The sequence below is a fragment of the Paroedura picta genome, chromosome 5, assembly GCF_049243985.1.
Source record: "Paroedura picta isolate Pp20150507F chromosome 5, Ppicta_v3.0, whole genome shotgun sequence".
Classification (NCBI taxonomy): Eukaryota; Metazoa; Chordata; class Lepidosauria; order Squamata; family Gekkonidae; genus Paroedura; species Paroedura picta.
Window position 1 is genome coordinate 30,214,397 of NC_135373.1, and position 17,101 is coordinate 30,231,497.

Below are 17,101 nucleotides of genomic sequence, written 5' to 3' on the forward strand. Positions count from 1 at the left end.
TGGATGATTCTGTGAGGCGATTATGCCATTTTTATGCCATGCTTGCAAAACAAATCATATTAAAATGCCCTGTTTTTAAGGGGAAAGGTACAGCACGAGGGGGAAAAAACTCGTATGAAAATAAATATTCAAAGGTGTTTCTTGCTCACCGGAGAGAGACAAAACTGAAATCGATTCAGTCCCCTTTCATAATTCTGTCTCACCCCTAGATTACCCCTCAAGTCTAACCAAAAATCAGTCATTTTTCAAAAATAAAGCCTCATAGAATCATAGAGTTGGACGGGATCTCCTGGGCAACCCAATCCAACCCCCCGCACTATGCAGGACACTCCCAATACTATCGCTCATCTACTATAACCTGCCACCTCCTTGAATCTTCACAGAATCAGCCTCTCCATCAAATGGCTATCTAGCCTCTGTATAAAAATCTCCAAAGATGGAGAACCCACCACCTCCCGAGGAAGCCTGTTCCACAGAGAAACCATTCTGTCAGGAAATTCTTCTGGATGTTTAGATGGAATTTAGAGCCATAGAGTTGGAAGGTACATCCTGGTTCATATAGTCCAACCCCCTGCACTATGCAGGACACTCACAACCGTGGTAGAGCATTTGCTTGCTTTCACACCCGTCTGAACTGAGGTCCTTGGTCTGCTGTCCACTGATGAAGGCATCTGCTCTTCAGAAGTCTCCTTGCCTCATGAAGACACATGAGGAGCCAGTTTGGTGTAGTGGTTAGGAGTGTGGACTTCTAATCTGGCATGCTAGGTTGGATTCTGCGCTCCCCCACATGCAGCCAGCTGTGTGACCTTGGGCTCGCCACAGCACTGATAAAACTTCTGACAGAGCAGTGATATCAGGGCTCTCTCAGCCTCACCTCCCTCCCATGGTTCTTGTTGTGGGGAGAGGAAAGGGAAGACTATTGGAAGCCGCTTTGAGACTCCTTTGGGTAGAGAAATGCTGCATATAAGAACCAACTCTTCTTCTTCTTCTTCTTCTTCTTTTACTACTACTACTACTGAATCAGATATATATACATAAGATACACTGTCTCTGTGCTCGGTTCCAGCCTGTCCTGCCCTGTAGAAGTATTCACCTACCTATTTTTAAGCGGTAAACAGGCTAAAGCATTTCAGGATCCAGGGAACCCTGGGGTGACGCTAGACATCACTAGAAATCAATGCAGCCCCCTTCTCCTGTTGCTCTACAGGCCTAGTCTCTTTCTCCACAAGGGAAATAGTAAGGGCCATTTCGCACGGCTTCAAAATAGCACAATGGTTGCTAATTGGAAACGCTACTAATTTGCCATAACCCACGACGTCGTAGACAATCTGCAACAATCCTGAAACCGACCCGCAAAAAGCGCTTCGTTGTAGCGCTTTCAGGGGAATCCAGAAAAGTGGATTCACCCTCCGGATAGCGATACACTCCTGCAACCAATCTGCAACACTAGCGCTAAAGACCTGTGCGTTACCATTGTTGCGGGTTCTTCAAAGTCCCTCCTCCTGAGCCTGTCCTCCAAACTTCCGGCGAAGCGATCGCCATTTTTTTTTCTCCGAGCGAGCGGGGATAAACGCACCAGCGAGCCTCTTTCTGTTTAGAGGCTTCCCTGGCTTCAGTCCTTCACCTTTAGTCACTAAGCACAAACCACATAAAAGCCCGTTTGCTGAAATAAAGTCCCTTTATTTTTTACACATTAATTCAGCCGAAAATCGGGCCCGTGAGGGGGGGGGATTATTTTTTTATCACTCGAGGCAGCGTGCCAACGATCATACAATCAAACGACAGCTCACATTAGGCAGCTGGATGGGTCTCTCCGTTGCAACGAATCTACCTAGATTCGTTACTATGGGTCTGTTTTTTTTTTTTAAACCTTTCTTAAAGGGAAAGGGGCTGTTTGGGAGCATGCTAACGGCTGCCCATTGGCTGCTTGACGGCCAGGGGCGGGACGAGCTTGGCAATAGCGCTTCCTTTCTAGCGATTTCTGCCGAGACCGGAAGCCTGTGGGAAACGCTAAAAAACGCAACTGATTCCACTACAAAGGCAGGTATGCATAACGACGAATTCCACTATTTTAAATGGCGATTTTTCATTCCGCAAACAATTTGCAACAAAGATCCCCGTGCGAAAAGGCCCTAAATGTTCAATCCATTGATTGGCTGGCTCCACACCCACTTCTCCGAAGGGGCACTTCCTGCGTTCCTCAAAGCCTGAAATAATATTTCAGGGGTTCCCCCACTGTCAAAAAGTTAGAAAAGGCTGTTATATACTAATGTGTGCACGTGCCTTACAAAATACTGCAAAAAAAAAGCACTCCTGATGAGGTTATATGTCTAGATTGTATCAAGACTCTTTTACTGCAGAATCTTGCCAAAACACGTGTAGACTTGATGAAACACTCTAAAAAAGCAATCTTGGTCAGATTTCGTGGGCTTTTTTATATTGAGATTCTTTTAATGCAGTGTTTTACTAATGTAGATGCACACTTATATGCACTAATAAAATACTCCAGATAAGTAATCGTACTATGATACAGTTGTATACGAATTATTTTGGTACTTGACTAATGCACAGAACCTCATGTGCCCGTTTGCAAAACAAACTTGTGCGCATCTTGAAACAGCGATGTATATGGTCACACCAAAATTAAAATACATGGGAATCAGATGTGTTTAACTCTGGCCAGATTGGTCCACTGAATCTAAATTTAAATGATGGGCATTCAACTATTAGAGTCTTGTTTGCCCACAAAGTCGATCTGTTCTAATTTTGGAGCACAAGTTGTGCAAAGATTCCCCAAATGTGGCCCTCTCAAACAGAATACCACATAGGTTTGTGTTGGAATTTCAATCAGCAAGTAGTTTGGTGAAGTCAACCCTGAAGGGTTGTTGTTAAACTGTTAAAATGCTCACTAGCAGCACCAAATGGTCACTGGTAGGAATGCAGCCATAAGAAATGGGATCTTTCAAGCACGTGGCTGGTAGATCCCTTTGTTTAAGGTGAGCCACCATCCACTTCCTCCTTCTTCAGGAAGAGAAGCTCTTTGCTAGCAAGGAGAAAAGCAGCCTCCATTTATCTCTCAGCTCTCTCCATCTGCTGGTGTGTGGACATGTAGTCCTCCTTGTAAAGCCAGTCATAGGGGCTTGCAACGTGTTTTTTTAAAATTACTTTAAAGTTTTGGTATTCTGTTTCAATAAGAAGACTGAAGCAGATTAATATGATATATATTCTGCATAATCTTTCCTGTAAAAATTATCCCTTTTAAACCTCATAGTGCTGTGAGTCTGGATCTGTGCCTAATCCACAATAGTGATCGATACCTGCAATTGTTCTATTACTCTGCAGTTCTATTTTTCTGGAAGGGCTTAGGGCCAGGTCAAGTCCAAAAGTCCCAACAGTTTGTTTTCTGGATTGGTAAACATCTCTCCTGCTTACCCATCAAATAAGAAAACTATAAGAGACATTTCACTGGGGAACCTCAAAGTAGCTGCTTTATTGCAAATGAATTTCAAAAACAGAGTAGAATGGGAGATTGTGGAATTACCAGTTATTCAAGGCAGCAGAATTCTCAGGGCTTAACACAGATATCGGGTTCATATCTCACTACACATGCTAATTCAGTCAGTTAGTTCTCCCATCTGTTTAACCCTATTATTATCTGTATGCTACTTTACTGCTATTTACAGATTTTCCCCACTGGTTTAATCCAATTTTGCCATGCTTATCTCTCAGTTACTTATGCATCTTGACTCCAATTAGCCTTCCCTGGCATCTAACACCCCCCCCCCTCATTCTACCTGCATGTAATGGTTGGCAAAGTCCGTTCGAATGTATCTGAAGTAGTATGCATGCACACAAAAGCTTGTACGCAGAATTAAGCTTTATTGGGCTTAAAGGTGCCACTGGTCTCAAAGTTTTTACAGTGACCTTAAGTGACGTTAGACTTTCCACATTGGTTGATATTAGAAACTGAGTGAGTTAGTCAGTCAGGAGTCCAGAAAAAGTCACACTGAACTCTTGTTGAAATCACTGCCCCGGGGCAAGTGCGTTCTCGATAAATCCCCATTCAATTCAGTGGGATTTAAGAAGCACAACCGGCTTTCTCTAGAGCAGTCAGTTATGTTCAATGGCTACTTTGCACACTTTTGGGGGGAGAGCAGTCTCGCAGTGGAAGACGGATGGAAGCAAGTGTCAGCCCCATTGTTTCCTCGTCCCCTCCCACTTGACCAGCTTAAGGGTCATTTTATCAATTATCGGGGTTATTGTGTATTCTCCAGCTGGATTCCCTTCCTTGGCAGGAAATGAGGTCGGCCAGATGTCCCCGCCTATTAATCTCGATGCATTGAATCCCAAGAGGCCCTGACTGTTTGCTTTTCATTTGCTTAGCAATTAAGGGAAGAAAAGGCCGAGCCCGGCAGTGACACGATCCTGCTTTGACCCACAGCAGAAGGAACGGAACACGGGCCGGGAACCCAATCAGAGATGGATAAACAAAAGGCTCCCAGTCATTCGCCCAAGAGCACTTGAACAAGGGCCACTAACACTTGCATGGACTGTACATGGGACAAACCTCTTCTCAGGAGCGTTCGCTGTTGTTCTGCCATGACTGATGGTCCCAGGGGACCACAAAGAACCTTTGTGAAACGGGGAAAGAAAGGGTGCCAGTTGTGAACGGACTCAGGAGAGCAGATAGCAATCAAACCCTGCCCCTAGTGTGACCAACCTCCAGGAGGTGGCTGGAGATCTCCTTCTATTACAACTGATCTCCAGGTGAGATCAGAGATCAGCGTCTCTGGAGAAACCGGCCACTTTAGAAGGTGGGCTGTCTAGCATTATACCCCATTGAAGTACTTCCCCACCCCAAACCCTGCCCTCTTCAGCCTCCATCCCCCTCACACATAGATCTCCAGGTATTTCCAAATCTGGAGCTGATTTTTATTATTTTTATTAGGGGCCAAGCCCATTACATTCAGGGATACAGTGGGTGCTAGGTTGGGGAGATGGAGTGGAAGAATTCTGTGGATGGCCTCTCCTTCCCCCCAGGACCTGGAAAGGCTGCAGGCAGCTGTTAGGAAACTCACCAGCAGGGGCAGCTCTCACGCAGCAGGGATCTGCAGCCTCCAAACCCCAGGGGGGAATGGGAGGAGGAGGGGCTGGTCAGGGGTGGGGGATGGAAGGTGATTGGCTGGCCCCTGGACAGACAGGCAAGCTGGTTGGAGGAGGAGGCACTCAGGGGCGGGACAGCCGCCCTGAGTGGGTGTTAATCGCTGAGTGGCACTTCAGCCATGAGACACCCCTCCTCCTCCAAGGCCTTACCAGAAATATTAAGTGGAACAGGTTAAACCACCATGAGATGGCTGCCACAGAATCAGTATCAGGAGGGCCAATTGGCCCTCCCAACAACATGCCCATGCCCATAGCCCATCTAAAGGGTGGCTTTAAAATCACGAGAGCGTCTCATTTGCAAGCAATAGAAGAAAAGACCTGCTGACATTTTCTGAAGTAGATGAAGAAGTGAGCATTGACTCCCGAAAGCTCCTCCCCTGCCACGTATTTTCTTTACTTTTAAGGCGCTGCTGGACTCTTGATCTTTTCTGCTGCCACAGATAGACTGACGTGGCTTCCCATCTTCATTTGCAAAGGTTACTGTCCTAGAATTTGGGGGACTGGGTGCACCCCTAACAAATGGCTTTCCCATTCAAATCACATGAACGGTGTCTAACACACTCTTCAAAGAAGATTACCTGCCCCCCTGTTTAATTGGTCGAGCAATTTCGGTCAATCAGAAGGGTGCCATCTGATTAACAGGGGAGCAGGTTTCTTTACACTATTAACTTACAGTATTTGCTGGTGTATAAGACTACTTCCCCCCCCCCCTGAAAAGCATGCTTCCAAGTGGTGGGGTTGTCCTGTACGCCAGGTGCACTTCAGTTGGGATAGACATAGCTGCCCATAGTGGCCCATAGTACTGTAATGTAATGTAACAAACTCTATATTTTGAGTGGAAATGTTGGGGGGTCGTCTTATACGCCCAGTCGTCTTATATGCCGGCAAATACGGTATATGCAGACTGTGGGTGACGGGCCCTGGCGGAGAAGAGGCATTCCTCCTGTTCTCTTACACGGAAAGGAATGCCTCTTTGGCAGTGGTGTTGCCAATGACGTTTGCAGACTTCATCCTTGGTGGAGGGGGTGTGAATTATGGCCACCTCGTAGGGTTTTCAAGAAAAGAGGAGGCTCTTGGCACCACCACCCTGGTATCCCTTGAAGGTTTCCCCTCCAAATACTCGCCAAGTTTGACCCTGTTTAGTTTTGGAGAACCGATGAGCTGGGCTACCCAAGTCAGAGCATCAGTCTGTATATGAGTCATAATAAGTACTGTCTACTTGCACAAATGGACACAAATGGACACTAATGGAAGCACAGTGGAATTCCCAGTATATGCATCAGAACTTTCATTTCTCCATGCTAACTTTCCCTGTATGGTTAGCAAAACCTCAAAGGTTTTGGGAATGTAGTGGTGTCCTGTGTGATGAACATCCTTCTCTCTGTCTCTCTCTGTCTCTGTCTTTCTGTCTCTTTCTCTGTCTCTCTCTGCCTGTCGCTTTGTCTCTCTCTTTTTCTCTTTGTGACTCTCTTTCTGCCTCTCTCTGTCACTTTATCTCTCTCTGTCTCTCCCTCTCTGTCTCTCTCTCTCCCTGTCTCTCTCTGTCTCTGTATCTCTCTCTCTCTCTGCCCTACTCATGTACTTAAGTTGCAATTAGAGGGAAATAAAGTCCAACGCATGCCTAAGGTTATTCGGTCTTTTTGAAAGATTAGGAAACCCAGAATACATGTTCAGCGCTGCTCACACGGGGTGGAACTCAGTGTGGCTAATATCCTGCCTGCATTGATGCCCAGAGACAAATGTGGAAGAAACGTTTTGCCTTCTGTGCCACTGAGACTCCCATAGGCAAGTGACTCTGGCTTTTATTCAGAAAGTCAAGGACAGGAGCACGCATAGAGAGGAGTAAAGAGGCGTGTCCCTCACACCCATTGGCTGGAGCCCTCATCGTGGACAGTAGAAAACCAGGTTCTGAGATCAGAATCTCAGACAGATGCCAGAGATGAATTAGAGCAAGACAGAAAAGACCAAGCCTGTCAAGGTAGGATGGGACAAGTTCCTGTGTATCTGAGGCAAACTGGACATAGTAACATGCAAATGACTGGGAACGTGGCTCTCATAGCTGTCTGTGGTTTTGTCTATCATGGAAGAACTCAGAAGATAGCTAAATAATAGTGGGTTGCTAAAGAACAGGAGGGGAAAGGGGTAGAAATATTTTTAATACATCTAGAGATAGAGAGAGGTGCTCTGTCTGCTTCTGTGTTGGCACTGTGCTGTACTGTGGCAGGCCAACATTGAGGACTATTCTGCACACAACGGATAATGCACTTTCGATGCACTTTAGAAGCAGATTTTCTGTTCCGCACAGGAAAATCCAGCTGCAAAAGCACACTGAAGGTCCATTATCCCATGTGCGCAGAATGACAACTAGGATCTGGGGAAACCATTTTTGAGTCCTCACTCTGCTGTGGAAGTCCATTGGTCAACTAGGGACCGGCCACTCGCTCTCAGACTAGCCTATCTCACAGGGTTGTTGTGAGGATCAACGGAAGAGCCACTTTAAGGTTCTCATTGGGGACAAAAGCAGGATATTAAAAGCTTTAATAAAATTAGGAGGATTGGATGGCCTTGGCAACACTACGAAGAGTGTGCTGTGAAAGAGATTGAGCTTTTTGTTTCATTCTGCATCCTGTTCTCCCCTTCATTCAAAGAGAGGAAAAACCTATCCTGAGGCTACTAACAATATTTTCAAAATAGTACAAAATAGTACTTTATTTTGTACTATTTTGAAAATATTCTTAGTAGCCTAAGGATAGGTTTTGCTCTCTCTTTGATTGTAGACACTAAAAACTGTCCCATTTGTCTGTATTTGCTGCCCTTCATTCAAGCATCAGGGGTAGTCAAACTGCGGCCCTCCAGATGTCCATGGACTACAATTCCCAGAAGCCCCTGCCAGCATTCGCTCCTGGGAATTGTAGTCCATGGACACCTGGAGGGCCGCAGTTTGACTACCCCTGAAAGACGCAATGGTAACTTACTAATTGACGTTCAACGTTCTAAGAGAATCTTTGTCCTACTCTCAAAATAATCCAAGAGGAAAGCACCATAGAGCGCAGTGACTTAAGTCATGGACCGCTAGGGTATAGCCCAGCCTTGTCATATCTCAGGAGCTAAGCAGGGTCAGAATTTGGGTGGGAGATGACCAAGGAAGACTCTGCAGAGGGAGACAATGACAAATCTCCTCTGTTTCTCAGTTGCCTTGAAAGCCCCTAGTGGGGGCACTACAAGGAATAGTTTGATGACCCTTACAAACATACCATGGCTTATATCAATGCTTCTGAACCTTCCTAATGCTGCAACCCTTTAATACAGTTCCTCCTGTTGTGGTGACCCCCAACCATAAAACTATACCAGTGTTCTTTCACAAAAATTAAACCAAAACTGACCAATGGCGCGAAGATCCATTGTTCAGGATTGTATATGAATTGGTTTTTTCCCCGGGGTTTCGCAGTTCAGTTCTGTCTCTTGTCCCACCATGTCGATCTCGCTCTTTTCCGCTGCTCCAGACAGATGAACGCTCTATCTCGATCTACCCCACAAGGCTGTTGTGTGGATGGAGCCCCCCCCCGGGCCAAGCTGCTTGCCCTGCTGCGACTCCTGTGAAAAGGTTGTTCGACCCCCAAAGGGGTCCCGACCCCCAGGCTGAGAACCACTGGCTTATAGCTTTCCAGACCTGCCTCTTCTCACCATTGAGCAATCTGTGTTGACATGGATTTTTTATGCCCCGTTAGTCCCATGGGAAGAAATCCAACCGAGGCTAACCATCTTTTGTCTTTGCCAGGTGGGCGACACATTTTATGAAGTTTAATGAGTCATCTTGAGCTTTAGTTGATTGATTAGCGGGGGACTAATTGTAATCAGGAAGGAGGGGGTAGAAACCTAATCAGCTATTCTGGTTCTGACGTGTTCCTATAAAAAGGAACGAAAAAGAAAACATGAGCAATGACCTTTCCTTCTTAAGACGGCACCTTATTATGCATTAAATCATAAGTTATTTGATACTTCCTAGAGCTCAAAGAAAAGCACCTATGCTGAGAAGGAGGTCGAATGCAAATGCAGGGCAATTATTTGATTAACCGGCTGATTAATTAGTTCAAAGGCAAAGGAGTAATCAGCTAAAATTATTTAATCAGGAATCAGCCCAAACTGGGAGATTGTATCACTGAGCCCTCGTTCTCTCTGATTCATTCATCTGTTCGTTGGTTTTTTGGAAGAAAACAAACATGGTCTCCATTCAGCCAGGTGGGCTTTGCAGGTTTTAAATAACACTTGAAAGAAACCCGCACACACAAATAATCCCACTTCTAGTGCTGCTATCACCTGATTTGTATAGTCTTAATCACATCGGATTTTGGAAGCTATGCAGGGTCTGCCAGGCTAGTATTTGGATGGGAGACCTCCAAGAAATATCAAGGGCGTGACACAGAGGCAAGCCATGGCAAAGTGCCTCTAGCCTTGAAAAACCCTACAGAGTCACCATAAATCCACTGTGACATGACAATACTGTCCACCACCAGAGGTGCTATCAACCATACTGCTGTAATAGATCTTCACCTACAGCATAGTATCCTTCGCATAAATAGACACATGTTCCCACTCCCAAGCGCCTGAAGAAAGTTTGGTTTTAGGATAAAGGACTGCATGCACAGTCACTTACAGGAGAACTGAAACAATGCTTGGCAAAGGAATTTATAATGCAGGGCTGACAACTCCTCCAAATTCCAAAATATTATCGTTGCATTATCCTCCTCCTCATCATCTTAACACCCCCTGTGACGCCGCGGGCGCCACGGACTGAATAAAACGGTAAGGCGTTCTGAGGCGGGATGTGTCCGGGATGAGGAAGGGTCCGGATTGGACCCTTCCTCCGGACAGACAATACCTGTCCGGACAGACAGTACCTGTCTCGTGGCCACTAAATACAGTAGGCCGCGGGGCGGGAGGGGTCCCATGACTCGCCGCCGCCTCACAGGATGCCCGCCACCCATCCTCCGGTACGTTCTCTCGCTCTGCAGTGACCCCAACCTCGACAGCCCTGCTAGGGCCCGCTGTATTCCGATTACAGCGGGCTTATTTTCTAGTAGTTTATAAAATCACGATCATACTTCTGACAACATGCCGAAGGTTCCGAAGCCTCCTATTGGTAGAATAGCCCCTACGCAGGGCCAAGTGCTGTTCTTGCTCAGAATTCTGCACACACGCCCTTCCTTCAGGCCTGCTATGAAGGAAGCCTCCAGCAGCCCTGGACTGAGGCAAAGGACACGTTTCTTTTTCTGTCTCTCTCTGTTGTCATGCTGAGGGGCCATTGCCAAGAACAATGCAGGGGAGTCTGTGGGCATGAGTATGCATTCCATTTGTGGGGGCACTCATAAGGGGGGAAAGTTATCCTCTTCTGCCTAACAGTTGGCTGACAGAGAGGCCACAGAAAAGCCCCTTCTCACTTACAACACTGCTGTGGCTGGCTTCACTGCTGGAGGGAAGACACAGCCAAGCCATACATGTCTCTTCTCCCCCACTCTCCAAACATTTGAGGCCTACAGCACAGGGTTGTTGTACAGATGAAACTGGATGCTGTTGCAGGGGTTCTTTTGCCTCCTGTTTCATCTGCTCAACCACCCTGTAAAGTAGGCCTCATGTGTTTCATCTCCACAACAACATGTATGGGAGGCCACAAATGTTTCTTTTGCACCCTGTCCACCCTCCAAAACATCAATTTTTGCCTGGGGAGCTGATCTTTTTAGGCTGGAGATGAGCTGGGTTGGAAATATACCTTGAGGTTTGGAGGTGGGGCCTCAAAACAGTACAATGCCTCAGGGACTACCCTTCAAATGTCATTTCCTCCTGCAGAGCTGATCTTTATAGTCTAGAGACGAGCAGTGATAGTAGAGATAATGGTAGAGGCTTGCAGGCTGAGGTTGGGGTGGAGTGGTGCCAGTGTGGGTGTGTCCTACAGCCGGAAATATTCCTTAAGGTTTGGAAGTGGGGCCTCAAAAAGGTATAATGCCTCTGCAGCCAACCTACCAGCTACATAGCACCCCCTGGCCTATTTCAGGTCAACAAAATACTGCAGAGAGGAGGTAAGGTTGCCAGATAGGTTCATGTTCTGGAATTCCACACTTCCTATGTGTGCTTGAATCTGACTTGGGTCAGGACTGTTGTGCACAGAGAGACCTCCTCTTAGGGTTAACAGCTTCCAAGTAAGGCACAAACCCCACACCAAACTATGAACTAATGCCTGTTGCATTACAACACACAACGAGCTTTACTACTAGTCTATTATCAATTATATTATTATAACATCATTATGCATCACGTTTTCTTGGACAGTGTGCACCTCCTCTGCATCCTCAAAGGAAAAAAAAAGGTTTCTTTTTTAGGTGAGAGTAATAATGGAACAGCTTGCTGAGTTAAATCTTGCAGTCTGTTCCCGTCTATTTCCCCACTCCGTTTATTTCTATATGTCCAGGAGAAATTAACGGATGTTAGAATTTAGGAAGAAGCCCTGTTTAAAAATTACAGTGAACATATGCACCATCTGTGTACAGTGTAAGCCTGATTTCTATTTATATAGGTATTTAGTAAGTCTTACGTTGCATTCAACACATATATAGCTGAATGAAAGAACTGGAAATCTCAGAATCTGTAGCAATTATCTTTGAGAAGTTCTGGAGAGCAGGGGGAGATCCAATGGACTGGAGGAGGGCCAATATGGTTGCTATTTTTAAAAAAGAGGAAAAAGAAGCAACCACAACCGAGTCAGTATCAGGAACGGTTTTGGAATAGAGAATAGAGAATAGAGAGAATAGAGAATAATGTGGTCTTTAATGAAAGTCAACTGGGATTTCTCAGGGATAAGCCCTGCCAGACTAATCTTATTGCTTTTTTTTTTGATAAAGTGACTAGTTTAGTAGATGCAGGAAATGTGGTGGGTAAAGTACTGTATATACTCGCATATAAGCCAACTTGCATATAAGCCGAGGCACCCAATTTTACCACAAAATCTAGGCAAACTTATTGACTTGCATATAAGCCGAGGGTTTGGAAATGCTCCATCATCACAGGCTCTCCCATCCAGCCTCCCCCTCCAACAAATACAGAAAAGTCAAGAGTATGAATAGCTGTGGGTTTTTGTACCCCACATTTCACCCACAGAAACCAAAAGAATAGTTTGGAAGAAGTGATTAAGAAAAGGAAGAAATGAAAGCAAAAGGGAAAAAACGATCAGATTCCCTCAGTCAAACCATTGATGTCCTACAAGCTGCCAAAGCAACAACTGGCTGGCTGGAGTAGGCTTTTATTTCAATCAACATATATACCCATGTATAAGCTGAGGAGGGCTTTTTCTGTGTGAAAAAAGGTGCTGAAAAACTAGGCTTATATGCGAGTATATAGGATATATCTTGATATTTGCAAAGCCTTCGATAAGGTCCCCTATGATATTTTTCTGAGGAAGTTAGTAAAAACTGGGATGGAGAAGGTCACAATAAAATGGATTTGTAATTGGTGGGCTGATAGAACCCAAAGGGTGCTCATCAGTTCTTCATCTTCATCTTGGAAGGTGGTGGCCAGCGATGTACCACCGGGTTCTTTCTTGGGGCTGCCATTGTTTAATCTTCTCATTAATTATTTGGATGGGACAATAGAGGGTACAATGGTCAGATTTGCAGAGGGCAATACACTGGGTGGGGAGGGGAGCTAATACCCCAGAGGAAAGAACTACTATTCAAGGAGATCTGGATAGATCAGAAAATTGGGCCATAGCCAACAAAATGAATTTTAATAGGTAGAATCGCAAAGTATTACATTTGCATAATAATAATGTGATGCATAAATATAAGATGGGGGATACCTGGATTGATAATAGTTAAAGCAGTGGTTCTCAACCTTCCTAATGCCACAACCCTTTAATACAGTTCCTCATGTTGTGGTGACCCCCAACCATAAAATTACGCAAGGGTTCTTTCACAGAAATTAAACCAAAACTGACCAGTGGCGTGAAGATCCATTGCTCATGGCTGCATATGAATTGTTTTTTTCCTGGGGTTTCTCAGTTCTGTTCTGCCTCTTGTCCTACCATGCCGATCTCGCTCTTTTCCGCTGCTCTGGACACATGAATGCTCTATCTGGATCTACCCCGCAAGGCTGTTGTATGGATGGTACACCCTCCCCCCCCCCAGCCAAGCTGCTTGCCCTGCCATGACCCCTGTGAAAGGGTAATTCGACCCCCAAAGGGATCCCGACCCCCAGGTTGAGAATCACTGAGTTAAAGGGACTTAGGAGTTGTGGTGAACAATAAGTTGAATATGAGCCAACAGTGCAGTATGGCAGCTAAGAAGGCTAATGTGATGTTTGGCTGCAGTGCTAGGAACATAGAATCTAGAGCAAGGGAAGTTATAACACCACTCTATTCTGCCTTGGTTAGACCTCATTTGGAATTTTATGTCCAGTTCTGGGTGCCACAGTTCAAGAAGGGCATTGACAGATTGGGACATGTTCAGAGAAGGGTGACTAGGATGGCTGAGAGGGTGGAATCCAATAACTATTAGAAAGTATTTTCTGATGGTGCGAACTATTTGTACATGGGATATACTGCCTTGGGTGGAGGTGGAGATTTCTTCATTGAAAGTTTTTAGGAGGATATTGGACAAGGACCTATGTGATTTTAAAGTCCCCAGGTAGGTGGGAGGCTGGACCGGATGGCCCTTCGTGGTCTCTTCCAGCTCTGTGTACTTATGATTCCAAATGTGTTCTTTAAAGCCCAGATTTCCCAAGAATTGGGTTTGGATTTCACTTGCAAAGTGAATGAGCATTGTCATGGTGAAAAGTTACAGTGAATGCCCGTACACTGCTCAGGTGCATGTGTTTACAAGAGACAGCCAATATGCATTCACTTTACTCTGGTCCCCAGTTTCAGAACTGGATAAATGTGGGGACCAGAAGCTGGATAAATGTGGAGTTTAAATCACATATTGAGCTGTACATCTATTTATTTATTTATGCATTAATTGATTTATTATTTGTTTATCCATCTGTTTTATACTGTTCCCTTTCTCCCTTACATCATTTTAAAACACATTATGGGATTTACAAAATAGGGGGTGGACTAGATCAGGGGTAGTCAACCTGTGGTCCTCCAGATGTTCATGGACTACAATTCCCATGAGCCCCTGCCAGCATTTGCTGGCAGGGGCTCATGGGAATTGTAGTCCATGGATATCTGGAGGATCACAGGTTGACTACCCCTGGACTAGATGAGCCTGGAGAGAGACAGACAGACAGACAGACAGACAGACTTATTTGCTTATTTAGATTTCTATACCGCCCTTCCCTAAGGCTCTGGACATTTTACATTAAACATTATAGAATGGTTACATAGAATATTAGAACAATGCAATAAATAACAATCATAACATAACATGACATAACATAATCATAACATAACATGGCAGCCAGAACTGTATTATTAACAGAACTATAACAATGACAATCCCTGGGCAGGTCAGATTGGTCAGTCATGGAAGGGTGTCGGGGGGGGGGGGGCAGCAGATGTTTTGAGTTGGATGGCCTCACGCAAATGCCTGGTGGAGGAGCTCCCTTTTGCAGGACCTGTGGAATTGTGAAAGTTTGGGCAGGGCCCTGATCTCTTCAAGGAGCTCGTTCCACCAGGTGGGGTGGACTTTGTATGGCTACACTTCAGTTGTGTTTTGATTAGAATCTCGAGTTGCCAATTACAAAGATCCCTTCAAACTCTAACATCTAGAGCAGGGGTAGTCAACCTGTGGTCCTCCAGACGTTCATGGACTACAATTCCCATGAGCCCCTGCCAGCTGGCAGGGGCTCATGGGAATTGTAGTCCATGGACATCTGGAGGACCACAGGTTGACTACCGCTGATCTAGAGGAACCAACAAGCATGAACACCAATGCAGCAGACTCCAGTATTTTCATGTCCGTTTTTAATTTTTTTTTTTTTTTTTTTTGCTTTCCAGACAGGAAGATTGTCAACATGCTACTTTTGTGGGCTTGGTTCACCCTTCCGTGTGGTAAGTAGAAGACTTCAAATGCTGGTTGAATAAGAGATGGTTCTGTCATGAGGCAATCTAAGGCCTTCATTTCATGCAGCAGATCTGGGACCCAGGGACTTCTAGGGCTGCCATCTGTGGTTTCAGAAATCCCTGGAGACTTAGGGGAGGGGTGGAACTGGGAGTTGGTGGGAGTAAGGCAGGCCCACCTGCCTTAAGTCATGAGGAAAAGCCTGAGAGTTGATAGGTTTACTTAATTAATAAATATCATTTTATGTGCCACTGTTGATGAAGATGTACTGGAAAAGAAAAGAAAAACGAAACAGGCATTTATTCCCAAGAAATAAAGTACTAGAATGAGTACTACTGATTCCACTGTTGTGATTGCCTGGTACTCACTGCATCGAATTTGAAATGCAGACATCAAATCTGTGCATTCTGCATCTGTGATTTTCTCCCATCACTGGTCAGGACTCCATTTGCAATGGGCATTTTGCAGTTCCATTAGGAGAGAGGAATGAAGGAGAAGGAGAAAAAGAAGAAGATTTGGTTCTTATATGCCGCTTTTCTCCACCCGAAGGAGTCTCAAATGGCTTACAATCACCTTCCCTTTCCTCTCCCCTATGAGGGAGGTGAGGCTGAGAGAGCCCTGAGATTACTGCTCAGTCACAGAAGCTTTATCAGTGCTGTGGCGAGCCCAAGGTCATCCAAGTGTCAAGTGCTGACAAAACTCACAACAAAACTTCTATGAAAAGAAAGCTTTAATGGAAGTTAGCTCTAGTCACTATAACTCAAGGGAGGGGAGCCCCCTTTCCCTAGTGCCATCCCAGGCTTCCTGCCGGAGGTGTTGAAATTCGCGCGGCCTTGAGCCAGCCAGCGCCGACTTGTTGATAAAACCTTTCACGGGCACCACAGGATCCCTGTTACAATGTTTCCCAAAGAGGGGGGGGGGAAATATGCAGAGTGAACAGGCAAAGATCAAAGCAAACAATTCAAAGCAGGCAACTACAAAGCATGGTTACATGGGAACAGAGAATAGACATGGGTTACAGGAATAAGGCGCAATTTGCATAGGCAAGATGGAGTCACACAGGCCCAGTATTCCAAGATCATGGCAGAGAACAAGTACTGATCCTGACACCAAGCAGATTGCACATGGGGGAGCGCAGACTCGAACCTGGCTCGCCAGATTAAAAGCCCGCACTCCTAACCACTACACCAAGTTGGCAGACCCACCTCCCATCAGGCCTTCTCCCCAAATGTTTTTGTCTGATTTGCAATGCTACACTCACAACACAACACAATCTAAAATCAAGAAAAATTTTAAAAATCACACACACCTGTCCCGAGGCATTCAAATCACCCAAGTATTGGGGGGGGGGGCGTCTTGCATTGATGCATGAAGACAAAGCATATCAGCCACCATGACACAAATGTTTTTCTGCCCAAATTTACGAAGTGCCTCGTTGCACCTTAAACCACAAGTAGTGTTTAGATGCTGGAGGGGGGGGGAAGAAATTGTGCTTTGCCAGGATTCTCAAACCATGTGGCAAACAGAGGGTGCCTATGGATCTGCAACTTGGCAGCAAGTCTTTTGTGTGAAAGGTTTGCCATTCCACAGAACTTGAAAATCAGAGTCCACTAGCACCTTTTAAGGCCAGCAAAGATTTATTCAAGGCGTGAGCTTCGAGCTGATTCTGTTGTGCTACTGCAGACACTTGAATGGAACTTGAAAGCAGCCACTGCATCATTTTTCGCTGCTGTGGAAACAGTCTGGGAGAATAAAACAACATTTTGGGGTCAGCTCCCATCAAAATACTATTATTTAAAGCTGCACAGCTACTCAGATCTCCACTCAGGAGTTCTGCTGGGCAAGAGACCCAACCCACTTTCTAAAAAATATTTGCGGGGTACTAGGAA

The 17,101-nt window shown here is 45.4% G+C and overlaps 1 protein-coding gene across 2 annotated transcripts in view; it reads left to right on the forward strand.

Annotated features, from left to right (window-relative positions):
- The first annotated feature begins 7,043 nt into the window (after positions 1-7,043).
- LOC143837327 (IgGFc-binding protein-like) overlaps positions 7,044-17,101 on the forward strand; it is a 46,671-nt gene continuing 36,613 nt past the window's right edge. For both annotated transcript variants that reach the window (XM_077337007.1, XM_077337008.1), the window contains exons 1-2: positions 7,044-7,141; positions 15,149-15,202. In XM_077337007.1, the coding sequence (XP_077193122.1) occupies positions 15,166-15,202 (37 nt within the window). In that variant the 5' untranslated portion in view covers positions 7,044-7,141; positions 15,149-15,165. The remainder of the gene's footprint in view (positions 7,142-15,148; positions 15,203-17,101) is intronic.